The following is a 24,267-nucleotide window of genomic DNA, read 5'->3' on the forward strand; positions in this document are numbered from 1 at the left end:
TAATATAATATATACAAGTGAAAAGACTGAAATGAGGACAGACCATTCTTCCATTTGACCCTGAGAACAATCTGTTCTGACCCTGATAAAGAGGTGGACAAGAGGTACTAATGTGGGCAGATGACATTAACGAGTTAGATGACTTTGACTTGGAATCACCAAGTCAGATTCTGTCAAGTCAGATTAATGACGGAATCTGACTTGGTGTTCTGTTTTGATTGTTGATTCTATGTTGCATTGTGTTTTTATATTTGATTTGATGTAAAGCACTTTCAAATGCCTTGCTGCTGAAATGTGCTATACAAATAAAATTTGACTGATTGATTGATTGAGATGACGATGGACCAAGAATCTCCTGACAAGTGCTGTCATTTCCTGGAAGATTCAGTACCTTGGAGAAGTATTCAAACCCTTTTAATTTTTCTCACATTTGGTTACAACTACAAACTTTCATGTATTTTACTGAAATTGCTTGTTACAATGTAAAGCAGAAAAAAAAGTTATGAGTTTTTCACAAACAAATATATAATAAGTAAAATGTTCATTTGCATTCAACTAAAGCTGATTTGCTGGAAGTACTTAAAAGTGTGTTTTTTCCTGCTTTACTCCTCTAGAGGCTAACATTTTGGCCCATTCTTTGCAAAATAAGTAAATTTTAAAAGTTTGATGGACTATCAGCATTAATTTAAATTTACAGATTGACTACAGGCACGTTTAGCAGCCTTGAACGGCTCGAAATTAAACATACTACAGTCGCTCTAGATGTGTTCAAAGTTTGTTTTATAAACTGATGGTGTTTTAAAGTCTCCCTGACATTATCCCTGACCTGTCTGCCATGTTCTTCCATCTTCCTGATGATCTTTGCACTCTCTAATCTTCTCAAAAAATATCTGAGGCATTCAGTATTTATATTGAGATTAAAATACCCGTACATTTGGCAGTGTTGTGAATTCTGAAGGTCATTGGCTGTTCTGGAGTTCCTCATAATAAAGAGGGCCTAAATGCAAATGCATACCAAACCTTCCATTTTTTATATGTCAACAAAATTATCGACCATGTATAACTTTCCTAATGGTTCATAAATATGCATTATTTTGTGATCTGTCACATAAAATCCCTTAAAAAGTACAGCTGTTTGTGGATGTTGCATGACAAAATGTGGACCTAAGTCTGTAAAAGTATTTTTTTGCAATTAAAAGTCCTTTTCTGAAGCAGAGCTACTGGAAGAACAGCACCTTCATGTTGGTCTTTTGGCTCTAGAAGAATCCAGAAGACATAGAAGCAGTGTGGTTCATGCAGATGCAGCTCTAAGACAACCAGAGTCTACACCAATACACATATTGGGATGAATTTTCATAGACATCCACTCAAGAGAACTTTGAAAAAATGTTTCTCAAATGTAAAATGTTTCTGCTTGTAACTCTTCTCAGATATATAAGCAGGAACAGGTCATGTCTTCTTGGGTTGGGATGGAATATTTTACTTCTTGTGCTAAAGTCTTATCTACGTATTTATGTTATTTCTTTATTTCACTTATGTTTTCGAGCTCTGTGTATAATACCGGGTTCTCTGCCTCGACACTTTGAAGTCCATCTGACAGAGCTTGGGTCTGCAGCTGCAAGGATTAGATAAATAGAAGTCAGATCTCACAGCAACCTGCTGAGGACTTAGTTCTCACAGCATGTCATTTTTGCACTTCTCTTGTCCTGATGTATAAAACAAATAAATACAACTGTAAATCAGAGCCGACACTGATGGAGAATTTCTGGCACACAGCTTGCTTCTTGTACAAGATATTAAACAAACATGACTGAGTGTTTTTCACCTTTCACAGTGCTTGGGTAACTCCGTTTTTATCCCCACAACAGGCACATATGCAAGCTTAAGATAAGAAAAACTCCTGCCTTTATAGACATGTTCATCCTTACTGATCATCAGTTAATCAAGATCATTTAAGCAGCAGAAACGACAGGGGGTTTTTCATCTTGAATGCAAAATTTATACATTCTTTGTACAGTTTTGGCTGAATTATTGCTCTGACTGTGTTCTTTCAGCAAACTGCCTGTTTTAGAGCACAAACAATTAATCGATTACTAATCTAGTAGACGAGCATTCCAATGATTGATTGATCATGATTAATTTGAATACTTGTTTCAGCCCTAACAGGGGTGTAATTAGTTTTTTCACATCAGACTGAGGCCTTGAAATCATCGGAGAGAAGCGGTGTTACTCCCTGGATTACACCCAGACTGTCTGACGGGAATCTGTTTTGTGTTTTCAAACACATGAGGGTGAACTGAAATATTTTTAGGTCCTTGGTGAAGACCCAATAATAATTTTTTTTTTCATGTTTTGTAAATCCCTAAAATTAAAATAAGATCTGTTATTTTTAAAAAAGACTGTAGCTCATCTGCATAATGAGCTTTAACAGGCAGAAATCCCAGCCATGACACTGCATGGTGAATCAGTCACATGCTGAGACGCCGATGCTATACGCTGTGTGTGTGCCTTCAACACAAAGCGCACTTGCTGTGTATGACTCATGCACAGAGATGCCCAGCCCATTAAGTCTGAGGAGATAAACACCCCCGCCCAAGCCCCCACTCACACCCCTGTTTCGGTCATTTCCCAGTTCACCATCTCACTTTCTCACTCTCTGGTTGACACGCCTCGCGATTCGGGGGAAATAATTGGACTTGGTGTCACATCTTGGTCATTTATTTGGAATAAAAAATAGCCAGACGAGAAAGGACTGTGGCAGAGGACTGAACGGCTCTCAGTGACCCTCCAGCATAAACCGGTATGATGATTTCCCCCGTGCCCGCAAGTCTCTGCCTCTTTCTACACAGTAATGGGACTAAAATGAAACAACGTCCTCTTGTTTACACTCTCCATCAGAATGGGATCTCTCTTCTGTTTCCCTCTCTGGGACCCCAGAACCTTCATTGTCTGCTACATTCTCTGGATTCTCTCTTTCACATACAAAGACAAAGTTCTAAAGCAGAGTTGTGGTTAATTGTTCCCTGCAGGCCTGTGGGAAAATCAAGTTTGAAAACCAGCTTAGGCTAACCACATTCCATTGTGTATGGGATTAAAACCAGATTTAATAAATAAACTAATTTGAACTTCAGTAATACAGTAGTAGCTGGATTTTTATTGACCTTAAGATTGTGCAAATTGTAATTACGAAAACAAATTTGCTTAATGGAAACACACCGATTTTTAATAAAATGTTTTTGCGGTAGGATGAGGTTGTTTTTCATCCATATCAAAGTTAGTGTATTTCGCAAAACTAAAATGGAGACACTTTTTTTTTTCCCATCATATAAGTCATGTGATCAACAACCAGATGTTACTGCTGGAGGAAAAGACAAAGAACGTGGTGCAGCATGTTTTTAATGACTTGTTGCTTGAAATGCATTTGTAATTGTGTCTTATTTAATGTAAAACACCTCAACTTCATAATTGAGGTTGAGGTGCACAGAGTTTCAACAAAGTCTCTGTGCACCTTTGAAATGGAAATGCAGCTAGTAACAACAGCTGGAAGTAATCTAAACTAATGAAAGAGACCTGATTTGGCCCAACAGCTGTAAAAGAGTGCACACAGGTGCAGCTTTTCTTAAAAAGTCAAACTGGGTGCATGCCATTAGCCATTTCATCTACATCAGCCTTTATTCACAGCTGCAGCCTTTTGGGTTCCCTCATCAAATCCCAGAACAGAACAAGGTTTTACTCACTCAACATAGTAGGTGCCAAACTGTGGGTCCTCAATCTTCTCCCAGCCATAAGGAAGCTCTGAGGGGACAGAAGAGACAGGTAGAGTGACAATAAATCAGCTGCAACATAAACAACAGAGGTGGTGCAGCCACAAAAAAAGAGGGCATCTTTATTCAGATCCACGTGCACTTCTGATTATACCCCCAGTGAAGTCAGTGAGGAGTGTGAGTTGTTAAATGAAGTTTGAATATAGAGGAGACTAGAGAGATGGACAGACAGAGTGGGATGGTGGATAAATAAATTAATGGACAGATGTACAGCTGCACTGTGGATTTCCATTTTCCATCAAAATGAGGAGGAATACATTCCAACGTCCACGCATTCTCAAATAATACCAAATCCCCTCCCTATCTCTTTCTTTGCTGGTGCTTACTGTACGTGTGCAACATCCCGACTTTCCACAACTGTCTGACAAAACACATGCAGAGCAGACGGGATCTTTACACAAGAGAGGGCAGGAGAAAATTGCCTTTTGAGAGATGCTGCACTGATTAGCTCTCTGCGTGTGTCTGTGGAGCCGTTGAGGGAAGGCAGGCAGACGGGAGGTTTGCGCTGTGTCACCAGCAAACCTGCGAACGGGGCTACTCGGCTGCTCAGCCTCCGTCTGTTGGTCTGCGCTCCCATCCCGAGAGATGGGGATCGCGAGCAGATTGCCATGTGTGACGGGCAGTTACAAAGATGTGAGTAGAGATGCAAAAACTCACCTCCTTCAATGCACTTCTCTGGAGGCTTGGCTTTCTTGGCAAGACGGGGGTCTAGCCAGGTGGTGGTCTTTGTGTTGTGACTAATAATACAAACAGAAGAGAGAAAGATTCATATTTTAGCTATTCAAACTTTTGTAATTGCTCATTCAGGAAGCTTTTAACAATACCTGTTAAAATGTTAACAATGCTCAGTGGCTTTCAAGTACAAGATAGCATAAGAGTCAAGAGAGAAGAAAAGGAATGGCTGAGCCACTGCAGAGATCATAAAAAGCAGAAATGAGAGAGCAGGTCAAGGGTGGTGAGCCCCATTTAGCCTGTTGTTTCTCTCACTGGCAGAATGAGCTATTGATTTAGCAACAAACAGGAGCACCTGGCTCTCTCTGAGGCTCGGCATTGACTGGCTCGCCACTCTAACGGGCCTGGTAAACAGTGCTGGCCTGCTGCTTTCAGTGTCAGCCAGCAAACTCCACATCAAACACGGGGGAAATGAAGGGAAAGAAAACTTAATTGTGAAAAATGTATTTGCCATCACTGAGAATTCAGGTGGTCAAAAAGGATCTGCACCAAGTCATCTAGATACAAAAAAAAAAAAAAAACACTGAGGTAAAATAAAACAGTTTCATTTTATTAGACTACATGATGTAACGTAGTTTATTAAACAAGAAATAAACATGATACTAACAATAATCCATTTCAAAATTACCAAATTTAGCACTTTGGTACAGCTAATTATCCAATTATTTTATTGTTGATGCACAGAGAAGAGAAATTGTGAGGTTTACTTGCACAGGCACATTAAATGTAATTGTGCAATTAAATTTGGAGGAATTATTGTATTATTGTGCCGAATAATTATTCTACCTTCATGTGCCATGTGTAGTAAAATTGTTAGTCTGATAAGCAAATGTGCCTAATTAGCCAGACTATATAGCCACATACTAGTGCAATAAATAGCTTATTGCAGGGCCACTGATACAAAGTAATGTCAGCTTCTCCAAGTAGCTTGTCAGCAACGGTCAGTGTGAAGGAATCTAATGCTTCCAGATAAATGGCTGTGATGTCTCAGAATACGATCTGAACTTGATAAAGTAACACAAGTAAACACCTGAACATAGCATGACTCCAAATGAGAAAACTTCAAATTTGTTGAAAAGACAGTAGAATGATGTTACTGTTTATCTAAACAACAAAGAAAATTAGGTTGATAAATGCAAAAATACATAAAGATGTCTTTATGACACTGAAAAATTTAGTTGACTTGATATATAAAGGTTATATTCAACAATAAGGCTTTCGTAGGTTTGATTCAAGACCCTGGGACATTTACTGTACATAAATGCCTCTGTGCCCATATTTCTGTGAAGTAACTGATAAAGACAATAAAGATTAAGACGACTCTTCCCATTGACCATTGGGTGGTACAGTCACCTTATGGCCATTGGTGTCAAAATAAAAATAAAAACAAGAAAAGGTGTATTTTGATGGCTGAAATATTGTTAGAGTTAAACAGAATTGTCTGAAATTTATATTGTTTCTGCTAAATCTGAATAGGACTTGTTGCATCCAAAAGTCAAATTTTTATAACATTTTTCTGGGTTAAGTAAAAAATTTGCCAATTACAGGAAAAAGACATAAGAAAGGGCTAGGGTTACATTAATGTAAGGTCTGTATGGTCTGTTGGTTGTCTATTTTCTATCATAACAAGAAAAATTCCTAAAGATTGAGAAAATGATTAGAAGGACATTTCAGGGTATTTCCACATTTTAGGCCATCACACACAGCTGGCGACTCGACCCAGTTGGATAGGACTTAGATTAAAGGGCCTACCTGACTGATCTCCAGGCTGTGTGGCAGATCATTAAATCAGGTTTTAAACCATTCCAATGCAACTTTAGAAAATATTAATGACTTTAAAAGCAACTTGCGCACCTTTTGCACCTTAAAAGCAAAAACTGGAAATAGGAATGCTGTGGTAAGGACTCGTTTTCAGAACTTTCGAAAATGGTCAACACAGATATGAAAGAAAAACTGGACGAGCAGGAAGTGGAGATAACATAGACAAACACAGGGGTGTTGTAAAAGCAAAGAGGACGGGGGCCAGAAGAAAGGCTACTTACTCTATGAAATAGACCATGCCAGTCTCTGTGTAGGCCATTTCCCAGTTCTTAGGCAAAGGCTCTTGACTTTCATCCAGAGTGTTCCAGACACGCATGTCCATGGCTCCCGCTGACTGGTTGTAGCTGGGCACAGTCTTCCTCCAGTCTGCCTTGTCCTTGTGCTCTGCATCCCGACAGGAAGACAGGGACATGGGCACGGAGACAGTGATAGGAATGGGATGGGAGTAAGGGTGTGGGAGGTGATAGAAGGAGAAAGAGATAGGTGGTGAGATTGTGGCGCCATTGGAGCTCGTCTGGGCTCCTTGCATGTCTCTCTGTTGCTGCTGCTGCCGCTCGGACTGCTTTCTCCCTCAACGCTGTGTGGACGCTTACATCAACAGGAGTTATAAGGGTTGAGAGTGAGAGAGTGAAAGCGAGAGAGGGAGACACAGAGAGTATACGGGAAGAGGAAGAAAGCACCACAACTGCCATAGGATTTGCATGTCAGCAAGGATGTGCTGCCTCCGAGGCAAGGGCAGAACGCTTCAGCTCAACCAGGAGCGCCACATCTCTGCTCTGTTAGTATCACACTGCTGCTTTGTGTGTGTGTTGGAGTGTGTGCATTTGCCTAGTCTGCATGCAAGAGGGTCTTATCTCAGGTTTCCATCTGGCTCTGTGTGACCTTGCTTTAACATGACATTGAATGCTCATTCTGTTTGGCAGGACTGAGTGAATGGCACAAAGCAGAAAGTGATGGCTGTCGACTGCAGGAAGTCAAGATCTTTTTGTGCCGAAGCTGGGGCCTCTTTTAAAGAGGAACCATGGAGGTTTTTCTGCACTGAGTTTTATGTTATTCTTTTTTTTTTTTTTTTATCTGTCCTGATGCAAACATGCACCGTAGGTTACAGTGGGTCTAGGCCCTTATCGAGAAACATGAAGGGAATCAGTGATAAGTGAGCCTCATAAAACTGACATGAATTCTAAAGAACCACAAAGGAAAAATAGGACTCACAGTAATGCCTGTGTTGACTGCCTGTTAGGCATCACAACCATCTACATAACGAAACATGGATGGTTTTCAGAGTTTGAAGAATCATTCATCTTCAACTGATGACATATTCTCTGCTGGCTGTCACAGTGGCATCAATAAATGCCGAACCTTAACTCATTTTAACATTTTTGCTAGGAGGGCAATTAGATCTTACATTAAAAGGCTCCAATCTTTGTCATTAAGTGGTAACTCTAACTGAAAGATACATCCTGTTGTTGCCATTATGTGACTTTGACTAAATAAATGTGAGTTTTCATTATGAGCCATGGATATGAAAATTAGTTACATTCTATTTGAAGATATTTAAAAGTATTAAAAGAAGTAGTGGTTGGGTTTTTGTCAACATTCTAACCCTTACCTAGCATCATGGGATATGGTTCTTCCTGGTGTCTTCTGAACATGTACAGATCCATAATTCACTGGAGGGAGTATGTGTCTCTTCTGCCATGTGAATGAATTGGCATCGGATCTCCCAAAATCCCTCTCAATGTTGGCAGTGAGAGAGATGAAGGGGTTTCCCTCATGTACCTGCCAGGTGGATGTGGCTGGTAGAGACCTCAAAAACCTGGGCTGTGAGTCTAGTTTGAATTTTATCATCTCCAGCACAAAATATAGACTCAAAAATATTAATTGATTATTTTAGAATAAACGAAGACTCTTAAAAGCACATTTTAAGTGGGGAATATCATTGGTATAAATATATTTGTACTAACACCGCATTAAAATCTTTCTGAATTGAAGGACAGATCACTAATTATTATGTGTACCATGTAAGTACATCCTTCAGAAAAGGACAGTCAATCTCTACCTCAGAGATTAGTTATCCTCAGAGATGTTTTGGCAACATATCTGCTTAACATGGAGGTGATTAGCTGACCTTGCATGATAACAGTAAACAGAAACAACTTTGTAGAAAAAAAGGACAAAACAGTTTGCATTTTAAGAAAGTAAGCACAACTATGCTAAAAAAAGAACTACAAGAGCTGCAAAAGCTGTAAAATAACAAAAGACAGATGGGTATCTCACCTCCTACCCCATTAACCATAGGAGGTTTTTCTTCTTCCTCCTCTTCCTCTGGAGCTGTGCTGTCCATTCTGTCCATCTTACTGACTGAGGTTGTACGTTTCCGCTGGACCTCCGTGTCAAATTCTTCATCAAATAGAACCTGATCCACCAAGTCTGGCTGTACAGGGCTGGGCTCTGCAGGGGGTTTAGGGGTTCCATAGTAGTTACCTGGATGGAGGCAGAGACAGTAAGGATGTATTGTTTTAATATTTAGTGTTTTTCAAATAAAAATTACGCAGTCACTGACATACAACAAATAATTATGTAATAATCTAAAAAAAGAAAAATCATCCTTAAATTCAGATTAAAATGATACACTGGTCGGTTTTGGTCAAACAGCTGTTTGCCGACACAAAAACAAAGCCCCAAAACTGAAAGCTCAGTTTTGGGGCTTTGAGAGGCAGGATAAAAAATGTTGCCTTTTTTATTGACTATAGTATCATAATAGAATTAAATAAATGCATTTGCTGCTCTGCGTGCTAAGCGCTGTAGAAGTGTTGTAATCGCCCATGCAATGCAGGTATATGAAAGTAGAGAAAAAACTAAAACATGCAGGACAGTGGGATTGAAAACCTTGTCCACTGTTCTAGATTGAAATGTGAGAACTTCTGTTTAGCAACTGAAGCTTGAATAAAACTAAGTGATGCAACAAAGTATCTACACAGAGAACTAAATTCACCGACAGGTTGCTAATGAACAGTAACTGGACAGTAAAATAAAACACTCTCTACTTGGCACTCATTTATTTCTCCACAATAAAGTGAAAGTGGTGTAACACTGTACAATAATCTAGATGTGAGAGTGGTACGTTTCATTGTAATTTCTCATGAAATGTCTTATTCTTTCATCTTTATTTTAAGTTTCCTGCCTAGAAATATTGTCTGCAGGAATTGCAAGTATAGAAATGTAATAAGATACACTGTCAAAACATGAGAACGGGTATCTTCGCTTCACAGTGTGCAACAGAACTGAAAGACAACTATAGATAGAGAATTACTTTGCGGATTGCATATAAAGAACCAATTTTAACTGAAGTGCAAGAGATGCGAGGATTGTTTTCAAAGCACAGTGGAGCCTGAATCTTAGCAGGGAGTCTAGTTCATAGCTACAAATCATATCTGTCAGAGTTGGACTAGTTCAAAGAAAATGAGACCAAGGTTTTGGGTTTTCTTTTTTCACTTTTGCTGTCATGTCTCTCCGATTTTGGAACAATCTTCAAGTTAAGAAGAAAAAGCAGTTCGATTTTAGCTCCATATGTTTAATCAGTCTCACACCAGACTCATCCACTCTCTGGTTTCTCATCTGTGGCAGGAACCAACTGTGATGAAGAAACTTTCCCAAATGTAATTTATTTTAACTGTCCTTGTTCCATTTACTTCTTGTGTTTTCAGGGTATCCTTACTGCATTTCTGCAAATATTGCCTCACAAGATTCTAGATTGCCCCTTTAAGTCCATCAGCTTGGGTTGCTGTCATGTTGGTGCCTCAGGCTTCAAACAGTGCTACTCTACAGAGCGAGTCTTTGTCTTTTACCCAGCTTTAGGAGCGGGATGACCCACTTTACCACTCGCCACCTTTTCTCCCTAAGCAGAGGAATAACACATAACACAAAGCAAGAATTTAAAGGCATACGAGGTGAGAATAATGGTGAAAAGGTATAGTAAAAAAATGGAGATGCACTGGTTGGTATCTGTACGTGGATATATATAATGTACTTGTGTACTTGGGGTTCAAACTGAAATTTTTAACCCCAACATTTTTGTTTGAACCCAAGTCTACTTGGGGAATTTTAAGTTATTTACAGATACTGGAAGTGTGGATTCTAAGCTTTCCCATGACGTCCAACACATGAAAATTAAAGAAATCAAGAAGACATGACTATTTGAATGTTGGCACTCAGGAAACCAGATTTCTGAGAAAACAGCCCATGTTGCTCCCCAAACTTGATGAGCAACCTGGGCATGTTAAAGGTCGTTCATTTACATTACTTTGCATTAACCCAACTTCCCAGCATTGATTGCAACAGTCTTCAGTCAGAGGCATCCTCAGATTTGCTGCTTACCTGACCTCTAAGAGAGAACTTCTGTACCCATCTCTATTACCACCCATAACTCAACTAAGGTTGAATTTTTCAGCAATTTTCTGAGTGAGATTTTTCTGATGAAGAGGAAGTTCTTTTTAGATTTTTAGCATCTATAACAAGTGAATGTGTGCTTTATTAATATCAGAATAAATAACATAAAAAGATTTTACACATGAATGACAAGATCCATCAATTCAAATTCTGATCTAATGAACCGACAATCAACCAGGAAATGCAATAAATTTGAGAGTCTTGCTAAACAATACATCATCATTGAGTCACATAATCACATTAATCCACATTTTAATCCATAAATAATTATGTGAGAAGTATTAAATCCTTTACCAGGTTGGTAATTAACAGGAAGCCTAATGACGGAATGCAAAATGAGGGAGTTGAGTTCGAGTGCTAATCTGTTCACTCTGTAGCTCCAGAAGCTCTCACATAAAACATACACGTAGCCCGTGTAAGAGCCCATTAGCAGGAAGCTGAGAGATTGAGGCCACAATAAGGAAGTGCAGTGAGATGGATCGCATAGTAATTACACCGTACTAATGAGCCACAATATGAAAAGCAGCCATGGTTGAGCTGCAATAACATTGTCCAGCAAGGATGCCAAACAGTACAATCAAAAAACAAAACTGAAAAAAACTAATAGGCTGAATTTTGAAGTTTTACATCAGGATCTGATTGTGATGTGAGTTGGGAACTCTTATTATCTCCAATTGGGCTCTAATGTGACAAAACGACTAGACTTGCTTTTGATCTTTACGCCAAGCATCATAAATCACATCAAAGATTCCAACCAGCTCTCCTATAGTAAGAGTTTGAGTTTATTGTGAAAAACAACCCCCCAAAAAAGAGGAAAGATCAAACCCGTGGAAACAGGTATGACTTTAAAGGATTTACACTAAAAGTAAAATGGGAGCTAAAATGTAGTAAACACAAAGAATCATAAATCAACACAGAAAGATTAGTGAAAGAACACCATGTTAAAAAAACATAAATGGCATTGATTCATAAAGGCTGATCTTGTTATTACTGAAACTGATTAAACTCTGATTTACAGTTCAGTTAATCTAAGACTTGATGATCTGATCTTGACAGACAGTCAGTGTGAGCCTTTGCTAACAAACAGTCTGAAGTTAATCACTAATATGTGAGATCTAATATGTAAAAAGCAAAAACAGGTATTTGAAAGGTATACATTTTGGTTGTAACAAGCCTTTTGCAAAAATCCCAGCTTTAGCTTTTAGATTATTCTGCAAAGTAATCAAATTATATCAAACAAAATATAAATTCCCTGTAAAGAGATTTCTTAGCTGAAAACATCATATCCTGACACTTAATCATTAGAGGACTTAATTTTAGCACATCAATTTTTGGACTAATTGCTTAAAAAAGAGACAGATGTAATGGAAACCATTGAGTCTTGGGTCAGTAGCAGTTCCTTTTAAAGTTTGCTGTTATAATTACTTTGCTTCAAAATTGCCTTGCATGAAAGAAAACTGCTGCCAATTATATTGTACCTGAAATAATATTTCACCAGATGATTCCCAAGTTTGAGGGTAAAAATTCTCGGAGCAGAGCTACTCAAAATCAAATCTGAAGGGCCAAAAATAAATTTTACAATTAGTGAAAGGTCAATTTACGATAGTCGGTCAAGCGACACTTCAACATACAGTTATACTCATATAGAAATTTCATAAAATAAGCTACTATTTCCACTCTGAGTGAGTACTCTGCTAGTTTTTGTTGCGTCATAGATGACACAAGGAAGTAAATGAGGAAGAATCCTGCTTATAGTTTGATAAGATGACCTTCGTGCAGCTTTTTTGTTGTTTGTAATTCAGAACTTCAAGAAAATGTTTCGTCAGTGCTTGCTCTCATAATGTCGTTTCAGATGAAAAACTTTTATTGTAGTCATGGCCTCCTGATAAATTAAGGACATCACATTTGTGCTGGTTAGAAGAAGAGTAAACGCATAAAAATATTGGCAATTTCTCCTTTTGCAGTGAATTGGGAGCATGCCATGTTGTTCCAATCTACGCTCCTATTCCCAAGAAAGTATGAACTAATGAACTGTTTCAAAAGTGAAAGTAAAAAGCTGCAGTTGTATTGTTCTAATGAGGCTGTGACAGACATGAAAGTTCCCACTTGCTCCATAATGTAGCTGATATTTATTGGTCATCCTGTTATTGGGGAAACAGCGCAAACAGTTTCACACCAGTTTGGTTTGGAAATGTATATACAGTTCCAAAATAATGTAAAATCACAGCCTCATGGCCACACACACACACACACACACACACACATACACGCACACACACACACCTACACACACACACACACACACACACACACACATATATATATATTGCTGGCCTGCAAGCTTGCACTTTTGGAAGATTCTATTTGTGACAATAAATGGCAGCAAAAATCCACTTTTGATTGTAAAAGCATCACATTTTGCAAGAAGCTTTTTTTGTCTGTTTTTCTATATTTGTTTTTCTATTGCACTTCCTTAAATCAGGATTAAATTACTCTAAAACAACTTGTTCTGAAGCTTAAGTGATGCAGATGTTCACCACCTGGCCATAACAGCAAATAGCTCATTTCAAAACAATATATTTCTGGAAAGGGAATATAAAATATTATGGGTTTATGGCATGGGTGTGGTCTTCTCTGTTTTATTGTGCTGTTTGCAATAAAAGTGGTTAGTGTCAGTATTAGGTATATTGGTATGCTTTTTAAGTATTAATAATGCTGAATGTCTTTCACGAGAGTAGAAGAGAGTAAGGACACACTGATTTAATCAGTTCCTCATGTTTTTCTGCCTCATTAATGACCATTATTGCAAAAGAAATAAAATGATTTATATGAGCCCAATGGGAATGTCAGTGTGACCACCTCTTTACAGGCTTCTTGGGATCAATGTGTGGTTCAGTATGAAAAAAAACAAACAAAGAAAATGAGAGAAAAGCCAGTGAGCCATCATCCTAACAGCTCCCCGCAACCATGTTTTCCTGGCAAAAATAGACAGTTGTTGATCGGAGGAAAGTGACTCACCCACTTATGCTGTGTTCTACTACTACAAAAAAAAACAAGCAACAATAAGAAAGAAATAAAAAATCAGAAGACCTGCTGTTTGTTCTAGAAACAGATGATCGAATAACTGAACATAGATTTTCAGTATTTAAGAAGTGAGACTAAAGAAAAAACTGTGAGCAATGCAAAAAGAGGGACGTTCGCTTTAAACACAGCAGAGAACAGCTGATGCAGACATCAGAGTTCATCTCAGTGGGACGTCATCGACAGCTTATGTCATTTTGGTTTTGTTTTCCTTTTGCCTACGGGTGGCAAATCGACAAGTGGTGGTTTTGTCAGAGGTAAAACACAGCGGCTGCTCACAGGGCTGATCATGTCAGCGGGGTGTTTTTACATTATAGCTCTTCGTGGGTGGGTGGTGAATGATGGCTGGACAGCGTAAAAGCAAATTTGTTTTTCATTTTATCAGTTTGAGCTACTACTAGCACAGCTGTTCACCCGTGCTGCATGGGTGTGAACCCTGCAAGACGGAAGTGTTTTTGTGAGTGAGAGATCTCCTTTCTTTAAGCTTGTCTCCCATTGGAAGCCTGCTGGTCCGGAGAGACTTGAAGCTGTAATATTCACCATTAGGGCTTGTGATCATTGGTGGGAAAGAATGTCTGTTCCATGTTCATGAGACAGTATTGATGTCATGCCATCTGTTTTACTCGACAGCTGACCCTATATCTCATGCTCAGCTTCTGAGGCTGAGCAAAACTGAGACCAAAAATATGAGGAAAATTTCAGTAATAGTAGAAAGAAAATAAATATGATAATTGCAAAAGGTGTCAAAGAGCTGTGATAACATCTCTACGCCTCTCTTCACATCACTGCTGGAGTAAACCCTGACAATTAAATTCTACCAAAACATGGATGGCCTTTCTAAGATATTTGAGATGTCTTTTTTTGTGGCTCCAAGAACATATTAGCCTCAAAAATAATGGAGGTTCCCAAACTATTTTGAGCAAAGACCTAACTTCCTTGAAAGGAAACAGTTTGTCATTAGCAGGATTTTTGGGTGACAAACTGCTCATGTTTCTATGGTTATGTTCACACAGCAGAAAAAAAATACGCTCTTATTCCTCCCTTGTGTCTAATACCCAAGTTTTCTAGTGCAGTCTTGATGACCCTAGTCCGATCTTTCCCTCCTCCCCAAAAATCTGATCTGTGCCACCTCCATATTTGGATGCACATTTAATTGTTTTGAAAGCATCTGTAGTCTGAATGGTCGTGTCACGTTTTTCTAGCTTTTATGTCAGCCATGTGAGATATGCACCAAACTTCTCCACCAGAAGTAGCTAGATGTGGTAAATCAGGATGTAAATACATTACAAGCTATGTAAGCGAGTATTGATAAGGTGGTGTCTGTGTTTTTGTTTTTGAAAAAACTTCATTGTTGTGTATTAGTGACTTGACCATTTTGCCACATCTTTACCATCTGACCTGTTTTGTGATGCATTAAAAAGTTTAAAAAAATATAGCATAGATATAAAGACCTTGATTTCAATCTATATTGATTATTAGTAAGCATGTATTGTAGTTCAAGCAATTCTTTGCAGCTTAATGCATGCACTGCATGGCAAATAATGATAAATTTGGGATAAATGTTGTTGAGCCCTTTACACAGAACCCTCATTAACCAGTAAGAAAAGCCTCCTGCTCCCTTGGGTGAGACTGGCAGCCAGTCAGGCCATCACTGACTGCCAGTGCCCTAGGTGGGTGAAGCCAGTCTTGTTTTCTGGCCCTGGCACAGCGCTCCAATTCTGCTTGGCATGAGTATCAGCACTTCACAAGCCAACCTTGTAAAAGCTGCGTTCCTCTGCTCTCTGTCCTTGTGTAGACTTTAGTCTCAGCTGCCTCTCTTGAATGAACTTTCCTTTCAGTTTGTATTCATTCTGTTAGTATAAAGTCAGACAAAATGAATTATTGTCCTTTATTTTAATGTTTTTCTTTTGTTTGCACATGCTCTCAACCTTTCTTTTTGGTGCTTTAATTTAGTTTTTCTTCTTCAATTTGCTTTGTTGCCTCATTTCGTGCAGCTCTGCGAGTTTTCTTGTTTGCTTTCTGTTGCAGGATCCCTAATGATTGTTTTAATCTATGAAAGCCCTTTCAGCAAATTCTTGGAAGTGAGGCTCAGATGCCAACACATCAACCTTTTCACCCTTGATGCTGAGTGAATTTTGGCCCAATACCCTGTGTTCTTGTAATCCACAGATATGCAGCTTTGCCACAGAACTTAAAACCCTTTAATTCTCAAAAATGACACAATTACAAACTGCAAAATAAGAACACACATTTTTGAAACTCTGTAATTGTCATAGGAACCAAGTTATTCATGAATCAAAGTTGGATTTATCATTTTTCTAGCAGCTATTAATCTGGCAGGTAAGCCTTAAATATTTAATCATCAAAGTATAATGAGATATTAAACCATTGCAAAAATAACTAATGGGGATAAAGTAGTATTTTTTAATAGTTTCAATCCTTCTGCCTGCTTTTGGCAGATTTGTCTAAATCACCAATAAGAAAGTTTGTCGGTAAGGAACCAACTGCAAAATTACACAGTTGTAAAGTGATGGATCTTTCTGAATAAATTCAAAACACTTTTACATACTTGTAAAAAGTGAGCTAACAAAAGCCACCATATAGTAAAATCAATAAACACCCAGTCAAGACTATGATGCATGCAGGTAGCAAAGACTAACAAAGGGTTCCTTATGCAAGAGAGAAGTTATTGTTGCTCACATTACTGAAAAATCCACTTTAAAGTAAAGGTAACACCTTTTATGCCAATTTTCTAAAGCTTTCTGAGTGTTTTAGATTATATATTGCTTTTTGAGATCTTTCAGCTGCCAGAGAGCTTCTCTTTAAATTATTTATCATATCTGCAGGTCAGTTATTGATCAGGTCCAGGTATGGCTTGTGAAATTGAGCTCAGCTTTCTAAAAAATGTAGCTTATTCAAGTGTGGGTATTTGATCCCACACCCCTATTACTAAATAGGGGTGTGGGAGTTATTTTTCCACAGAGGATCGGGTCAGCTCGGATAGCTTTGTTGTTTAAATGAATAAAATCAGAATTTGAAAACCACTTTTTAAAGTTACTCAGGTTATTTATTTATCCATGAGTAAAATGTGTTTGGTCATCTGAAACTTTAAATTGGGACAAAAGAAAATAAAAACAAAGGATGGAAATAATTTACTATTGCCTTATTCTGTCTTTTTTTACAGTGAAAAATGATGGATTGTGCAGCTTATATTGTAGATGTATTAGTGAGGTTTAAAATGAACTAAGACAAAAAAAAAATACTTAGGAATGCAAGACTGAACATTTAATGGAGTGGTGCATTGACCTCACAAATCTGATGCCTGGTCAACCATTTTCAAAATAGTAGCCCTCAGTAACAAGCTTTTTTTATTATTGACTAGCAGCACAACAAAAGAGTCTGTAAAAGTCCAAAACTGTGCGAGAGTATCGCTTTCGGTTGTAGACTAACTGCATCCCTATGAAGCCTCTGTTGCTCCCAGATTTGGAAGATTAGTCACAGCTGTAAACATGACAGACCAGGTTAATCTTTCCTTTCAATCAGCTACACAGGAAGCAAAGAAAGAGAAAGAAGGCTGGTAGAAAAACAACCATAAATAATGACTAAAAATTATTTTTTAAAACAGTAGTAGGTTGGAAATGAGGGTGGTTTCCCCAGAGCCTTTAACACATTAGATTGGAGTTGCAGAAAGGAAATTGTTTTTTCAGCCAGCAAGACGTGTCACAAATAAATGAGACAAGTCATAAAGCAGACATAAAACTTCAAGAGGAAATTAGAAACTGCAGAGTAAAGAAAACAAATCACAAACAGGAAAAATAACAATACTGTAATCTAATCTGACAATATGAAAGTATATAAGGAATGTTTTTGCTTTTTTTTTTTTTTGGTTAACTTTGGCATGTTGACTTCCAGTTGGTTGGTTTTTACTACGAGAATATCATCCATTATGTATAGACTCGAGCACCAAATATCTACACTCAGGTCTGTTTCCATGTAAAATTTTTATTTAACAATCACAATGTAAAGTCTCTGAGGTCATCCAGCTGGGGCGTTAATAATTAACTCTCTGAGGGCTTATGGACCTTTGCCTTCACCGCATATATATGCATTATATTAGGCAGGAAAGGACCAAGCAGATCCATTATTCATCCCGGAGACAAGTTCAGAGGCTCAAGGTTGAAAGTCAAGTCACTCAGGGCTATATGTGTGCAGAGGATAGAGCCCGGCTCTCCCAACACATTTGCGTAGGTGACCGAGGTAAAGTCTACTGCAGAAAACTAAATCATGTGTGAAAAGATTACCTCCAGTTCTTTATCACTGCAGTGGGAATTTGATGACATGAGCAATGTGTTGATTTCGCTTGATGCACAGCTCAGCAAATTCACAAGACAATTTCATTCCAGCAGGCATGTCAGAGAGATGGACTGGGACTGTGAATTATAGCAACAATGTAATTCTCTGGTCACCCTGGGGAATAGTAGTTCCTCTCTGGTTCCTGTCTATATCTAGTGCTGTACCAGTTCACCTTCATAAAGAACTAGATCTAAGTGCAGTACACGCTGTTTAAACTGCAATAATTCATCTTCATAGTTCAGCACTTCATTGCTTTTCATTAGTTCTGATTCATTTATCAATCTTTTTATGAAATTAATTCTTTAATAATGCAGGGACCTGGAATTCATGAGTCTATTAGCATTTGATTATGTAATTGTCTAGCATTTACAACCTGGTCTTTTGCCAGACTCTTCACATCTGTTTTATGCTCTCCTGACTGTTCACTAAAAAATATCTTAACTGCAAAAACACAATATCTAACCAAGTATTTTTGTCTACTTTCTAATGTAAATGTCTTATCACACTTAAATTTAGACAGAACTAATTCATAAGTAACTTTTCAGCAATATATAGGTGTAAGCCTGTTACAAAAAGTAATAAATCAATTGAAACAAACTCAATAATTTCGATGTGCATAATTTATTGTGTTTCTCTTTTTTCCTACCAAAAACTGGATAGTGCATTGGTTTGAACTAGACCTTTTTTGAAGGACAACTTTGTTTAAAGAGACTACATAATTAGTTTTATTTGTTGTTTATTTACAATGGATATTTAAAATGTCTTCCAATTCTAGTGTGAAATGTTCACTAGGATTTAAAGTTTACTGATCTTTGAGAATGTGTTTTGCAATATTCTGCCATTATGCTTAAATTACTTGGAAAATGTATCAAAAAAACAACATTATTGTCCAGCAAAATTTGTTATGTAAGTGACAGACATACATAGTAGCTTGTTTTAAGTCATCACCTTTCCACTACTAATAAAAAAGTACCACTTAATCTATCAGATCTTTTCACTTGTAAGAAAAATGTTCTGTTAAAAGAGAAAAAAAATCTGTCAGTGGAATTAGTAGTTTGTAAATGAGCCATTGTATCTAACTACAGTTACACTGAAGTGAACTGTATGTAAATGGTTCGGAATCTGACAATTTGATTGGGTTGTATTAGAATAAATTGATGTTTATATAACTGGATATGAACAGGAACTGGTGGTCTTGTAAAATGCCTTAAGATGAAATTTATTTTAACTCAAGTTTATATATTGAAATAAAACAAAACTGAAAATGAAAGAAAATTCTTGGGGCAGTATTGTGAAAATGGCACCATGTCAACATGATGTAAGAATTTGGCAAATGTATGCTTATTGTTTTCTCATTATCCTCATCTATTACCATTTGTGTTGCCGGGTTGAAGAACATACCATCATACGTGCCGCTTTCTAGCAAGATGCCACTTTCTTCCAGCTCCTGAAACTCCTCCACGCTGATGAAGTTGTAGTCCACACCAGGCACTTCCCCCTCCCTGGGCTGCCGAGTGGTACCTGCAAACAACGGGAAAGTGTAAGACAGAAGAACAACCCAAGAACTAACCGTCAGGATCGGCGGGGGGTTGGGGCAGGGATATGGATGCAGTACTGTATGCAACATGCCCACAGGGATGTGATTCAGCACTCAGGGGAGGGTCTGTGTCTACATCATGAATAGTCAACAGAGCTGGGACCGCAAAGCGATGAATTCATTATTCAAACATGAATCAGAGAGGGGGAAAAACAGCCTCAACGCAGCAGCGCAGCTGTCAGAAACCAAAGGGAGTGTAACTGATGATAATGAACAGGGTCTTAATTACTCACATAAACTTACGGTGTGCCCAGCAGCACAACCACAATTGTTTAAGGACACTAACGCAACACTGATATAGCAGATAAGGAGGATTCTGAGAATAACAAGGAAATGTTTTCTCTTTAACTTCTGCATTATTAATGAATACCAGAAATGTTTGTACATCAGCCCAAAGGAGCAAACAGGAAATTCAACAGATTAAAACAGAGAATTATTGCTAATATCAAGTCTAAAATGAGAACATTTTATTTTGGTTTATAATAAAGGTAATGCGCAGCTAATCACATATTGGACACAATAAGAACTAACTTAAGCAATATAAATGATGAGTTGATGTATATGAATTAAAAAATAATTGAAACACAGCTAAGATTCAAATTATTCCAACCCTTTTAAGTTAAATGAAATCTCTAAATTATTGTTTTGTATTTGGAAGTGATACTACTCACAAGTGGCCCAGTCAGTTTTGGTAATGGAGCTAAAGATAAGGGTGAAGCAACTAGCTTAATGAGAATGAGATCAAATTAATAATAGTCAGACAAATACGGATTTAGAAGTTCCCAAAATGATCTCCACAAACTGACTGACCAGAGTTGCTTCCACTACCCTACAGATTAAAGCCTAATCTGATGTTTACAACACTGGCAGTGATCATGTCCATCCTCATAAGTCCTGGCTTAATGCGAGGAGTTCATAGAGATAAAATTGTGTGGCATTTGTTGGAGTGTCGATGGTTTGAAGCAGCTGGGAGACAGGACTGAGGTTGCTAATCCATCTCTAAAAAATTAAATATCTAAATTTCCCATTTGTCCAATCCAAATAAAGCTTGCACATCTCCCTTTTATGGTTTCACAGATCTCCTTGGAATATTGTTTGACAGAATAAAAGATGGTTTTGCAACAGAGTGGTCTGTTTCAGACATATTACATCCTCCTGCAGTTAGAATGTTTGTTGACAGAAAGAAAATGCTAAACTTGATTTAAAGCCCAATGTGCCTGCAGTGGAGAAGACAGCAGAGCTACTAGAAAAACCAAGATTACATCTCAAATGATGGTGAGCCGAGCTGACACCTTAGAGGGCATAAAATCAGTTTCACAACACCATTTTTAATTTATTTGAAAACATTAAATTGGACACAAGATTGTTTTCAACCCTGGTTTCTACACAGGGTTTTCAAAAAGGAAAAAGGGTCATTTTTAAAAGTAGAAAATGGTTTTCTCCTCTGATTATTTGCTGTTTTAGATCACCAACATTAATATCATAGAAAAAAAGCTCACCACTATGAATGCTGAGACTTAAGTCCAATATCTCAAAAAATGTAATGTTGCATAAGACCAATGAACAATGGATTATTGATAGAGAAATGTAAGGCCTACACATTCACAAGGAAGACTGCTGGCTTGTTAGCTGTCCAGACTTTTGACAGTCAGTGCTCAACAATGAGAATAAGCAACAAATGAAAAAAAATGTAAAAGAAGCAGGCTCTTCACTGATTATTGTAGCCAAGAATATTAATGAAGAATTGAGTGAAGGAAAAAAGGATAACAGGGACATAAGTTTAGAATACTATTGAAATGTCCATTTATTTCAGGAACTTAATCAATAAATGAAACACACTATTTAGATTAATTACATGGATGTTTAAAAGCCCTTTATCTGTTAATTATGATGAATTTATGATTATAGCTAATGAAAACACAACCTTTAAAATTTACATCAGACAATTAAAAAAAAATTAAAACACTGTGATAAGTGCTTAATTAAATGTGTAATACCAAAAGGTAGTTCTAATTTTGCTAATTTATTGAATACATTTCAGTAAGACAGCATCACCGGATTAAAAATCCTTATTTTGATTGTATACAATATTACAATTTTCCGACTAACAAAGATTTGAAGGTTGAGTCAAACCTATCAAAATATAATGGAAATAAACACCCTGTCAGCAATAACTTTTCACTGACGTTCTAACATACTGACATGCACTCGTGTGAGGATTAATATGGACATTGACAGCGTGAAACACCAGAATGTACCTTATTCTGTAGGTTTTTCAACCAAAATCTCCCAAATTATCCATAAAAATAACACTGAGGTAATTCTGGGATATTATAAAGCCCGACTTCTCTCTGACTTCTCTGTTGTTGACATAAGCAACAGGTTAACTTTTTATGCCAGTGAATTGCCACTGAGGCCATTTTGTTTGCTGCGTTGGGCTGATGATGAAATATTCTTGAAATTCATCAGTGATGCAAGTTTTCAAGGGAAACCTTTTTCTCTTATTCTCAGAACCCTGCTCATATGAAAAAAATGATAGGAGCTTCACAATTCTTTGTAACTGCAAATAGGAAAGTAGCAAAAAGATTACAGATGTAAGCTGGTTTTCACAGTGGAGATATCCCGCAAATAATCTCCCAGTTATTAGATCATCTGCTCGTCCATCTTGCATGACCTATCAAGGTGGACTTATGTACCATATGCTTTATGGTGCATGAGTATGTGTGAAAGTGCAAAGTGTTGGTTTGTATGACTAGAAAAAGGCCTTTAGAGAGTCAGTCAAATAAGCCGTTTATATGCTCTGTGTTCAAAGCAATGACCAAAAAAAAAAAATAATAATAATAATAACTTTCCTGGGATTTAAGAGTATAGACATCAGACCATGTCCTAGAGGACATGTAATGTTGATGTAAAACTAATATATTGGGCTTACTGCACAGAGATGATCCAAGTCATATGTTTCAGTTTAATGAACCTTATACTGAAGCTTTAAATGGCATAAAAATGAGAATTTCCTCAAAGAAGGCTGAAAAAGGTTCATTTGAAGTTTTAACAATCAAATATGCATATAGATAATTCAGGGCAGTGAAGTAGCCTAATATCCTTTTTTTGTTTTCTAGACCTGCTTTTGGCCTGAAAAAAATTAAATTGCATGCTCTGGCTAATGAAATGTAATAAGTGAAGCAGATCTGGAGATATACTTATAGCTCTGATGTTTGTGTCATCTCGCTGGGATTGGCCCGGTTTTACCTCCATTTATATCTTGCAGCTCCCTGGGCTACATTTATTAAATTTATGGGCCACTCTGGATGAGATGCAATCTGTTTTTTTTTTATGTAAAAAGACAAAGTGATACATTAAGATAAGCCTGCACACTCAAACCAAGCATCTCTTCAATCTTTCCAACAAATTGATGCAATTGAAATCGTGGAGCACATTTTCTCCATTTTCTATCGGTACAACTCTTCCTACATTTTTTGATCTGGCAATGAAACCAGTGGAGCTGACTCGCCTTGCCGTGACAGACATCATCCAAATGGAAAGAGAGATGTAGCCGGATATATAGCCCTGGGGGGGTCAGGATTTAGCAAAGCCTGCAGGATTTCATGGTAACCTGGAGCCCTGGCTCGGCATTGAGCTGATGTCATCTTTTCTATGAAACAAGGGCAACGCTTAACGAAGACTCGCTGCATCTGGTGCAGGAAGGAAAGTCACGCTTGCCTCTCCCTGAGACCTTATTCCGACTGCTGCAATGAGCACAGACGTCATGCTGGAGTGGCTATCCAGGTTCCTCACAGGGTCACGGTGGCTCTGCGCTCTGTGATGAGGCTCTGCTGAAGGCTTGAATGAGCGGAGGGGAAAGGATGCATATGCTGAGCTACTGAAGCCAAACTATAATGTCTCACATTGAAAATGTTGGCTTATTTGTCTGACCTCTACAATGTCAAAGCGACAAAGATAAAAAAACAAAACAAAACACAACATGCACTAAAAATAGTTCAGGAAGAAATTAGTCATAACGTTCAGGGTGTGAATCATCTTATTTTCACATAAAGTGGATCTAAAATCTACACAGAAATCTGTTGAAGTGTATGTTCTTTATTGATACAACCAGTTCGAAATAAAATTAAACAACGCAAATTACTATTAAATTCAGTTTCAGTGTTCAGACTTCAATAATACCATTTGTCCAGTCTGTCCTCCAAAGCTTCTGATCCTTCATACTGTATGGAAATCTTTTCTTTTCATTTTTTTACCCCGCCCTGTTGGCAACACCTGAGGTGAAGTAAAGCTTTTGTTGTTTTGCATGTATGCTTGGACTCACAGTGACAGTGAAAAATGGAATCCCTTTTAGTCTGCACCTTTTCAGAAGATACTTATAGGTTTTGGGTAAAAAGAAAAAGAAAAAAA

At 37.7% G+C, this 24,267-nt stretch overlaps 1 protein-coding gene across 4 annotated transcripts in view; it reads right to left on the minus strand.

The window, feature by feature from the left end:
• magi3a (membrane associated guanylate kinase, WW and PDZ domain containing 3a) overlaps window positions 1–24,267 on the minus strand; it is a 132,924-nt gene that overhangs the window by 28,119 nt on the left and 80,538 nt on the right. For all 4 annotated transcript variants that reach the window (XM_044128646.1, XM_044128638.1, XM_044128652.1 and 1 more), the window contains exons 3-7: window positions 19,662–19,781; window positions 8,655–8,861; window positions 6,599–6,761; window positions 4,482–4,561; window positions 3,738–3,795 (exon numbers count right to left, since the gene is read on the minus strand). In XM_044128646.1, coding sequence (XP_043984581.1) covers window positions 3,738–3,795; window positions 4,482–4,561; window positions 6,599–6,761; window positions 8,655–8,861; window positions 19,662–19,781 — 628 coding nt within the window. The remainder of the gene's footprint in view (window positions 1–3,737; window positions 3,796–4,481; window positions 4,562–6,598; window positions 6,762–8,654; window positions 8,862–19,661; window positions 19,782–24,267) is intronic.

Source organism: Gambusia affinis, linkage group LG01, assembly GCF_019740435.1.
Source record: "Gambusia affinis linkage group LG01, SWU_Gaff_1.0, whole genome shotgun sequence".
NCBI classification, from domain to species: domain Eukaryota; kingdom Metazoa; phylum Chordata; class Actinopteri; order Cyprinodontiformes; family Poeciliidae; genus Gambusia; species Gambusia affinis.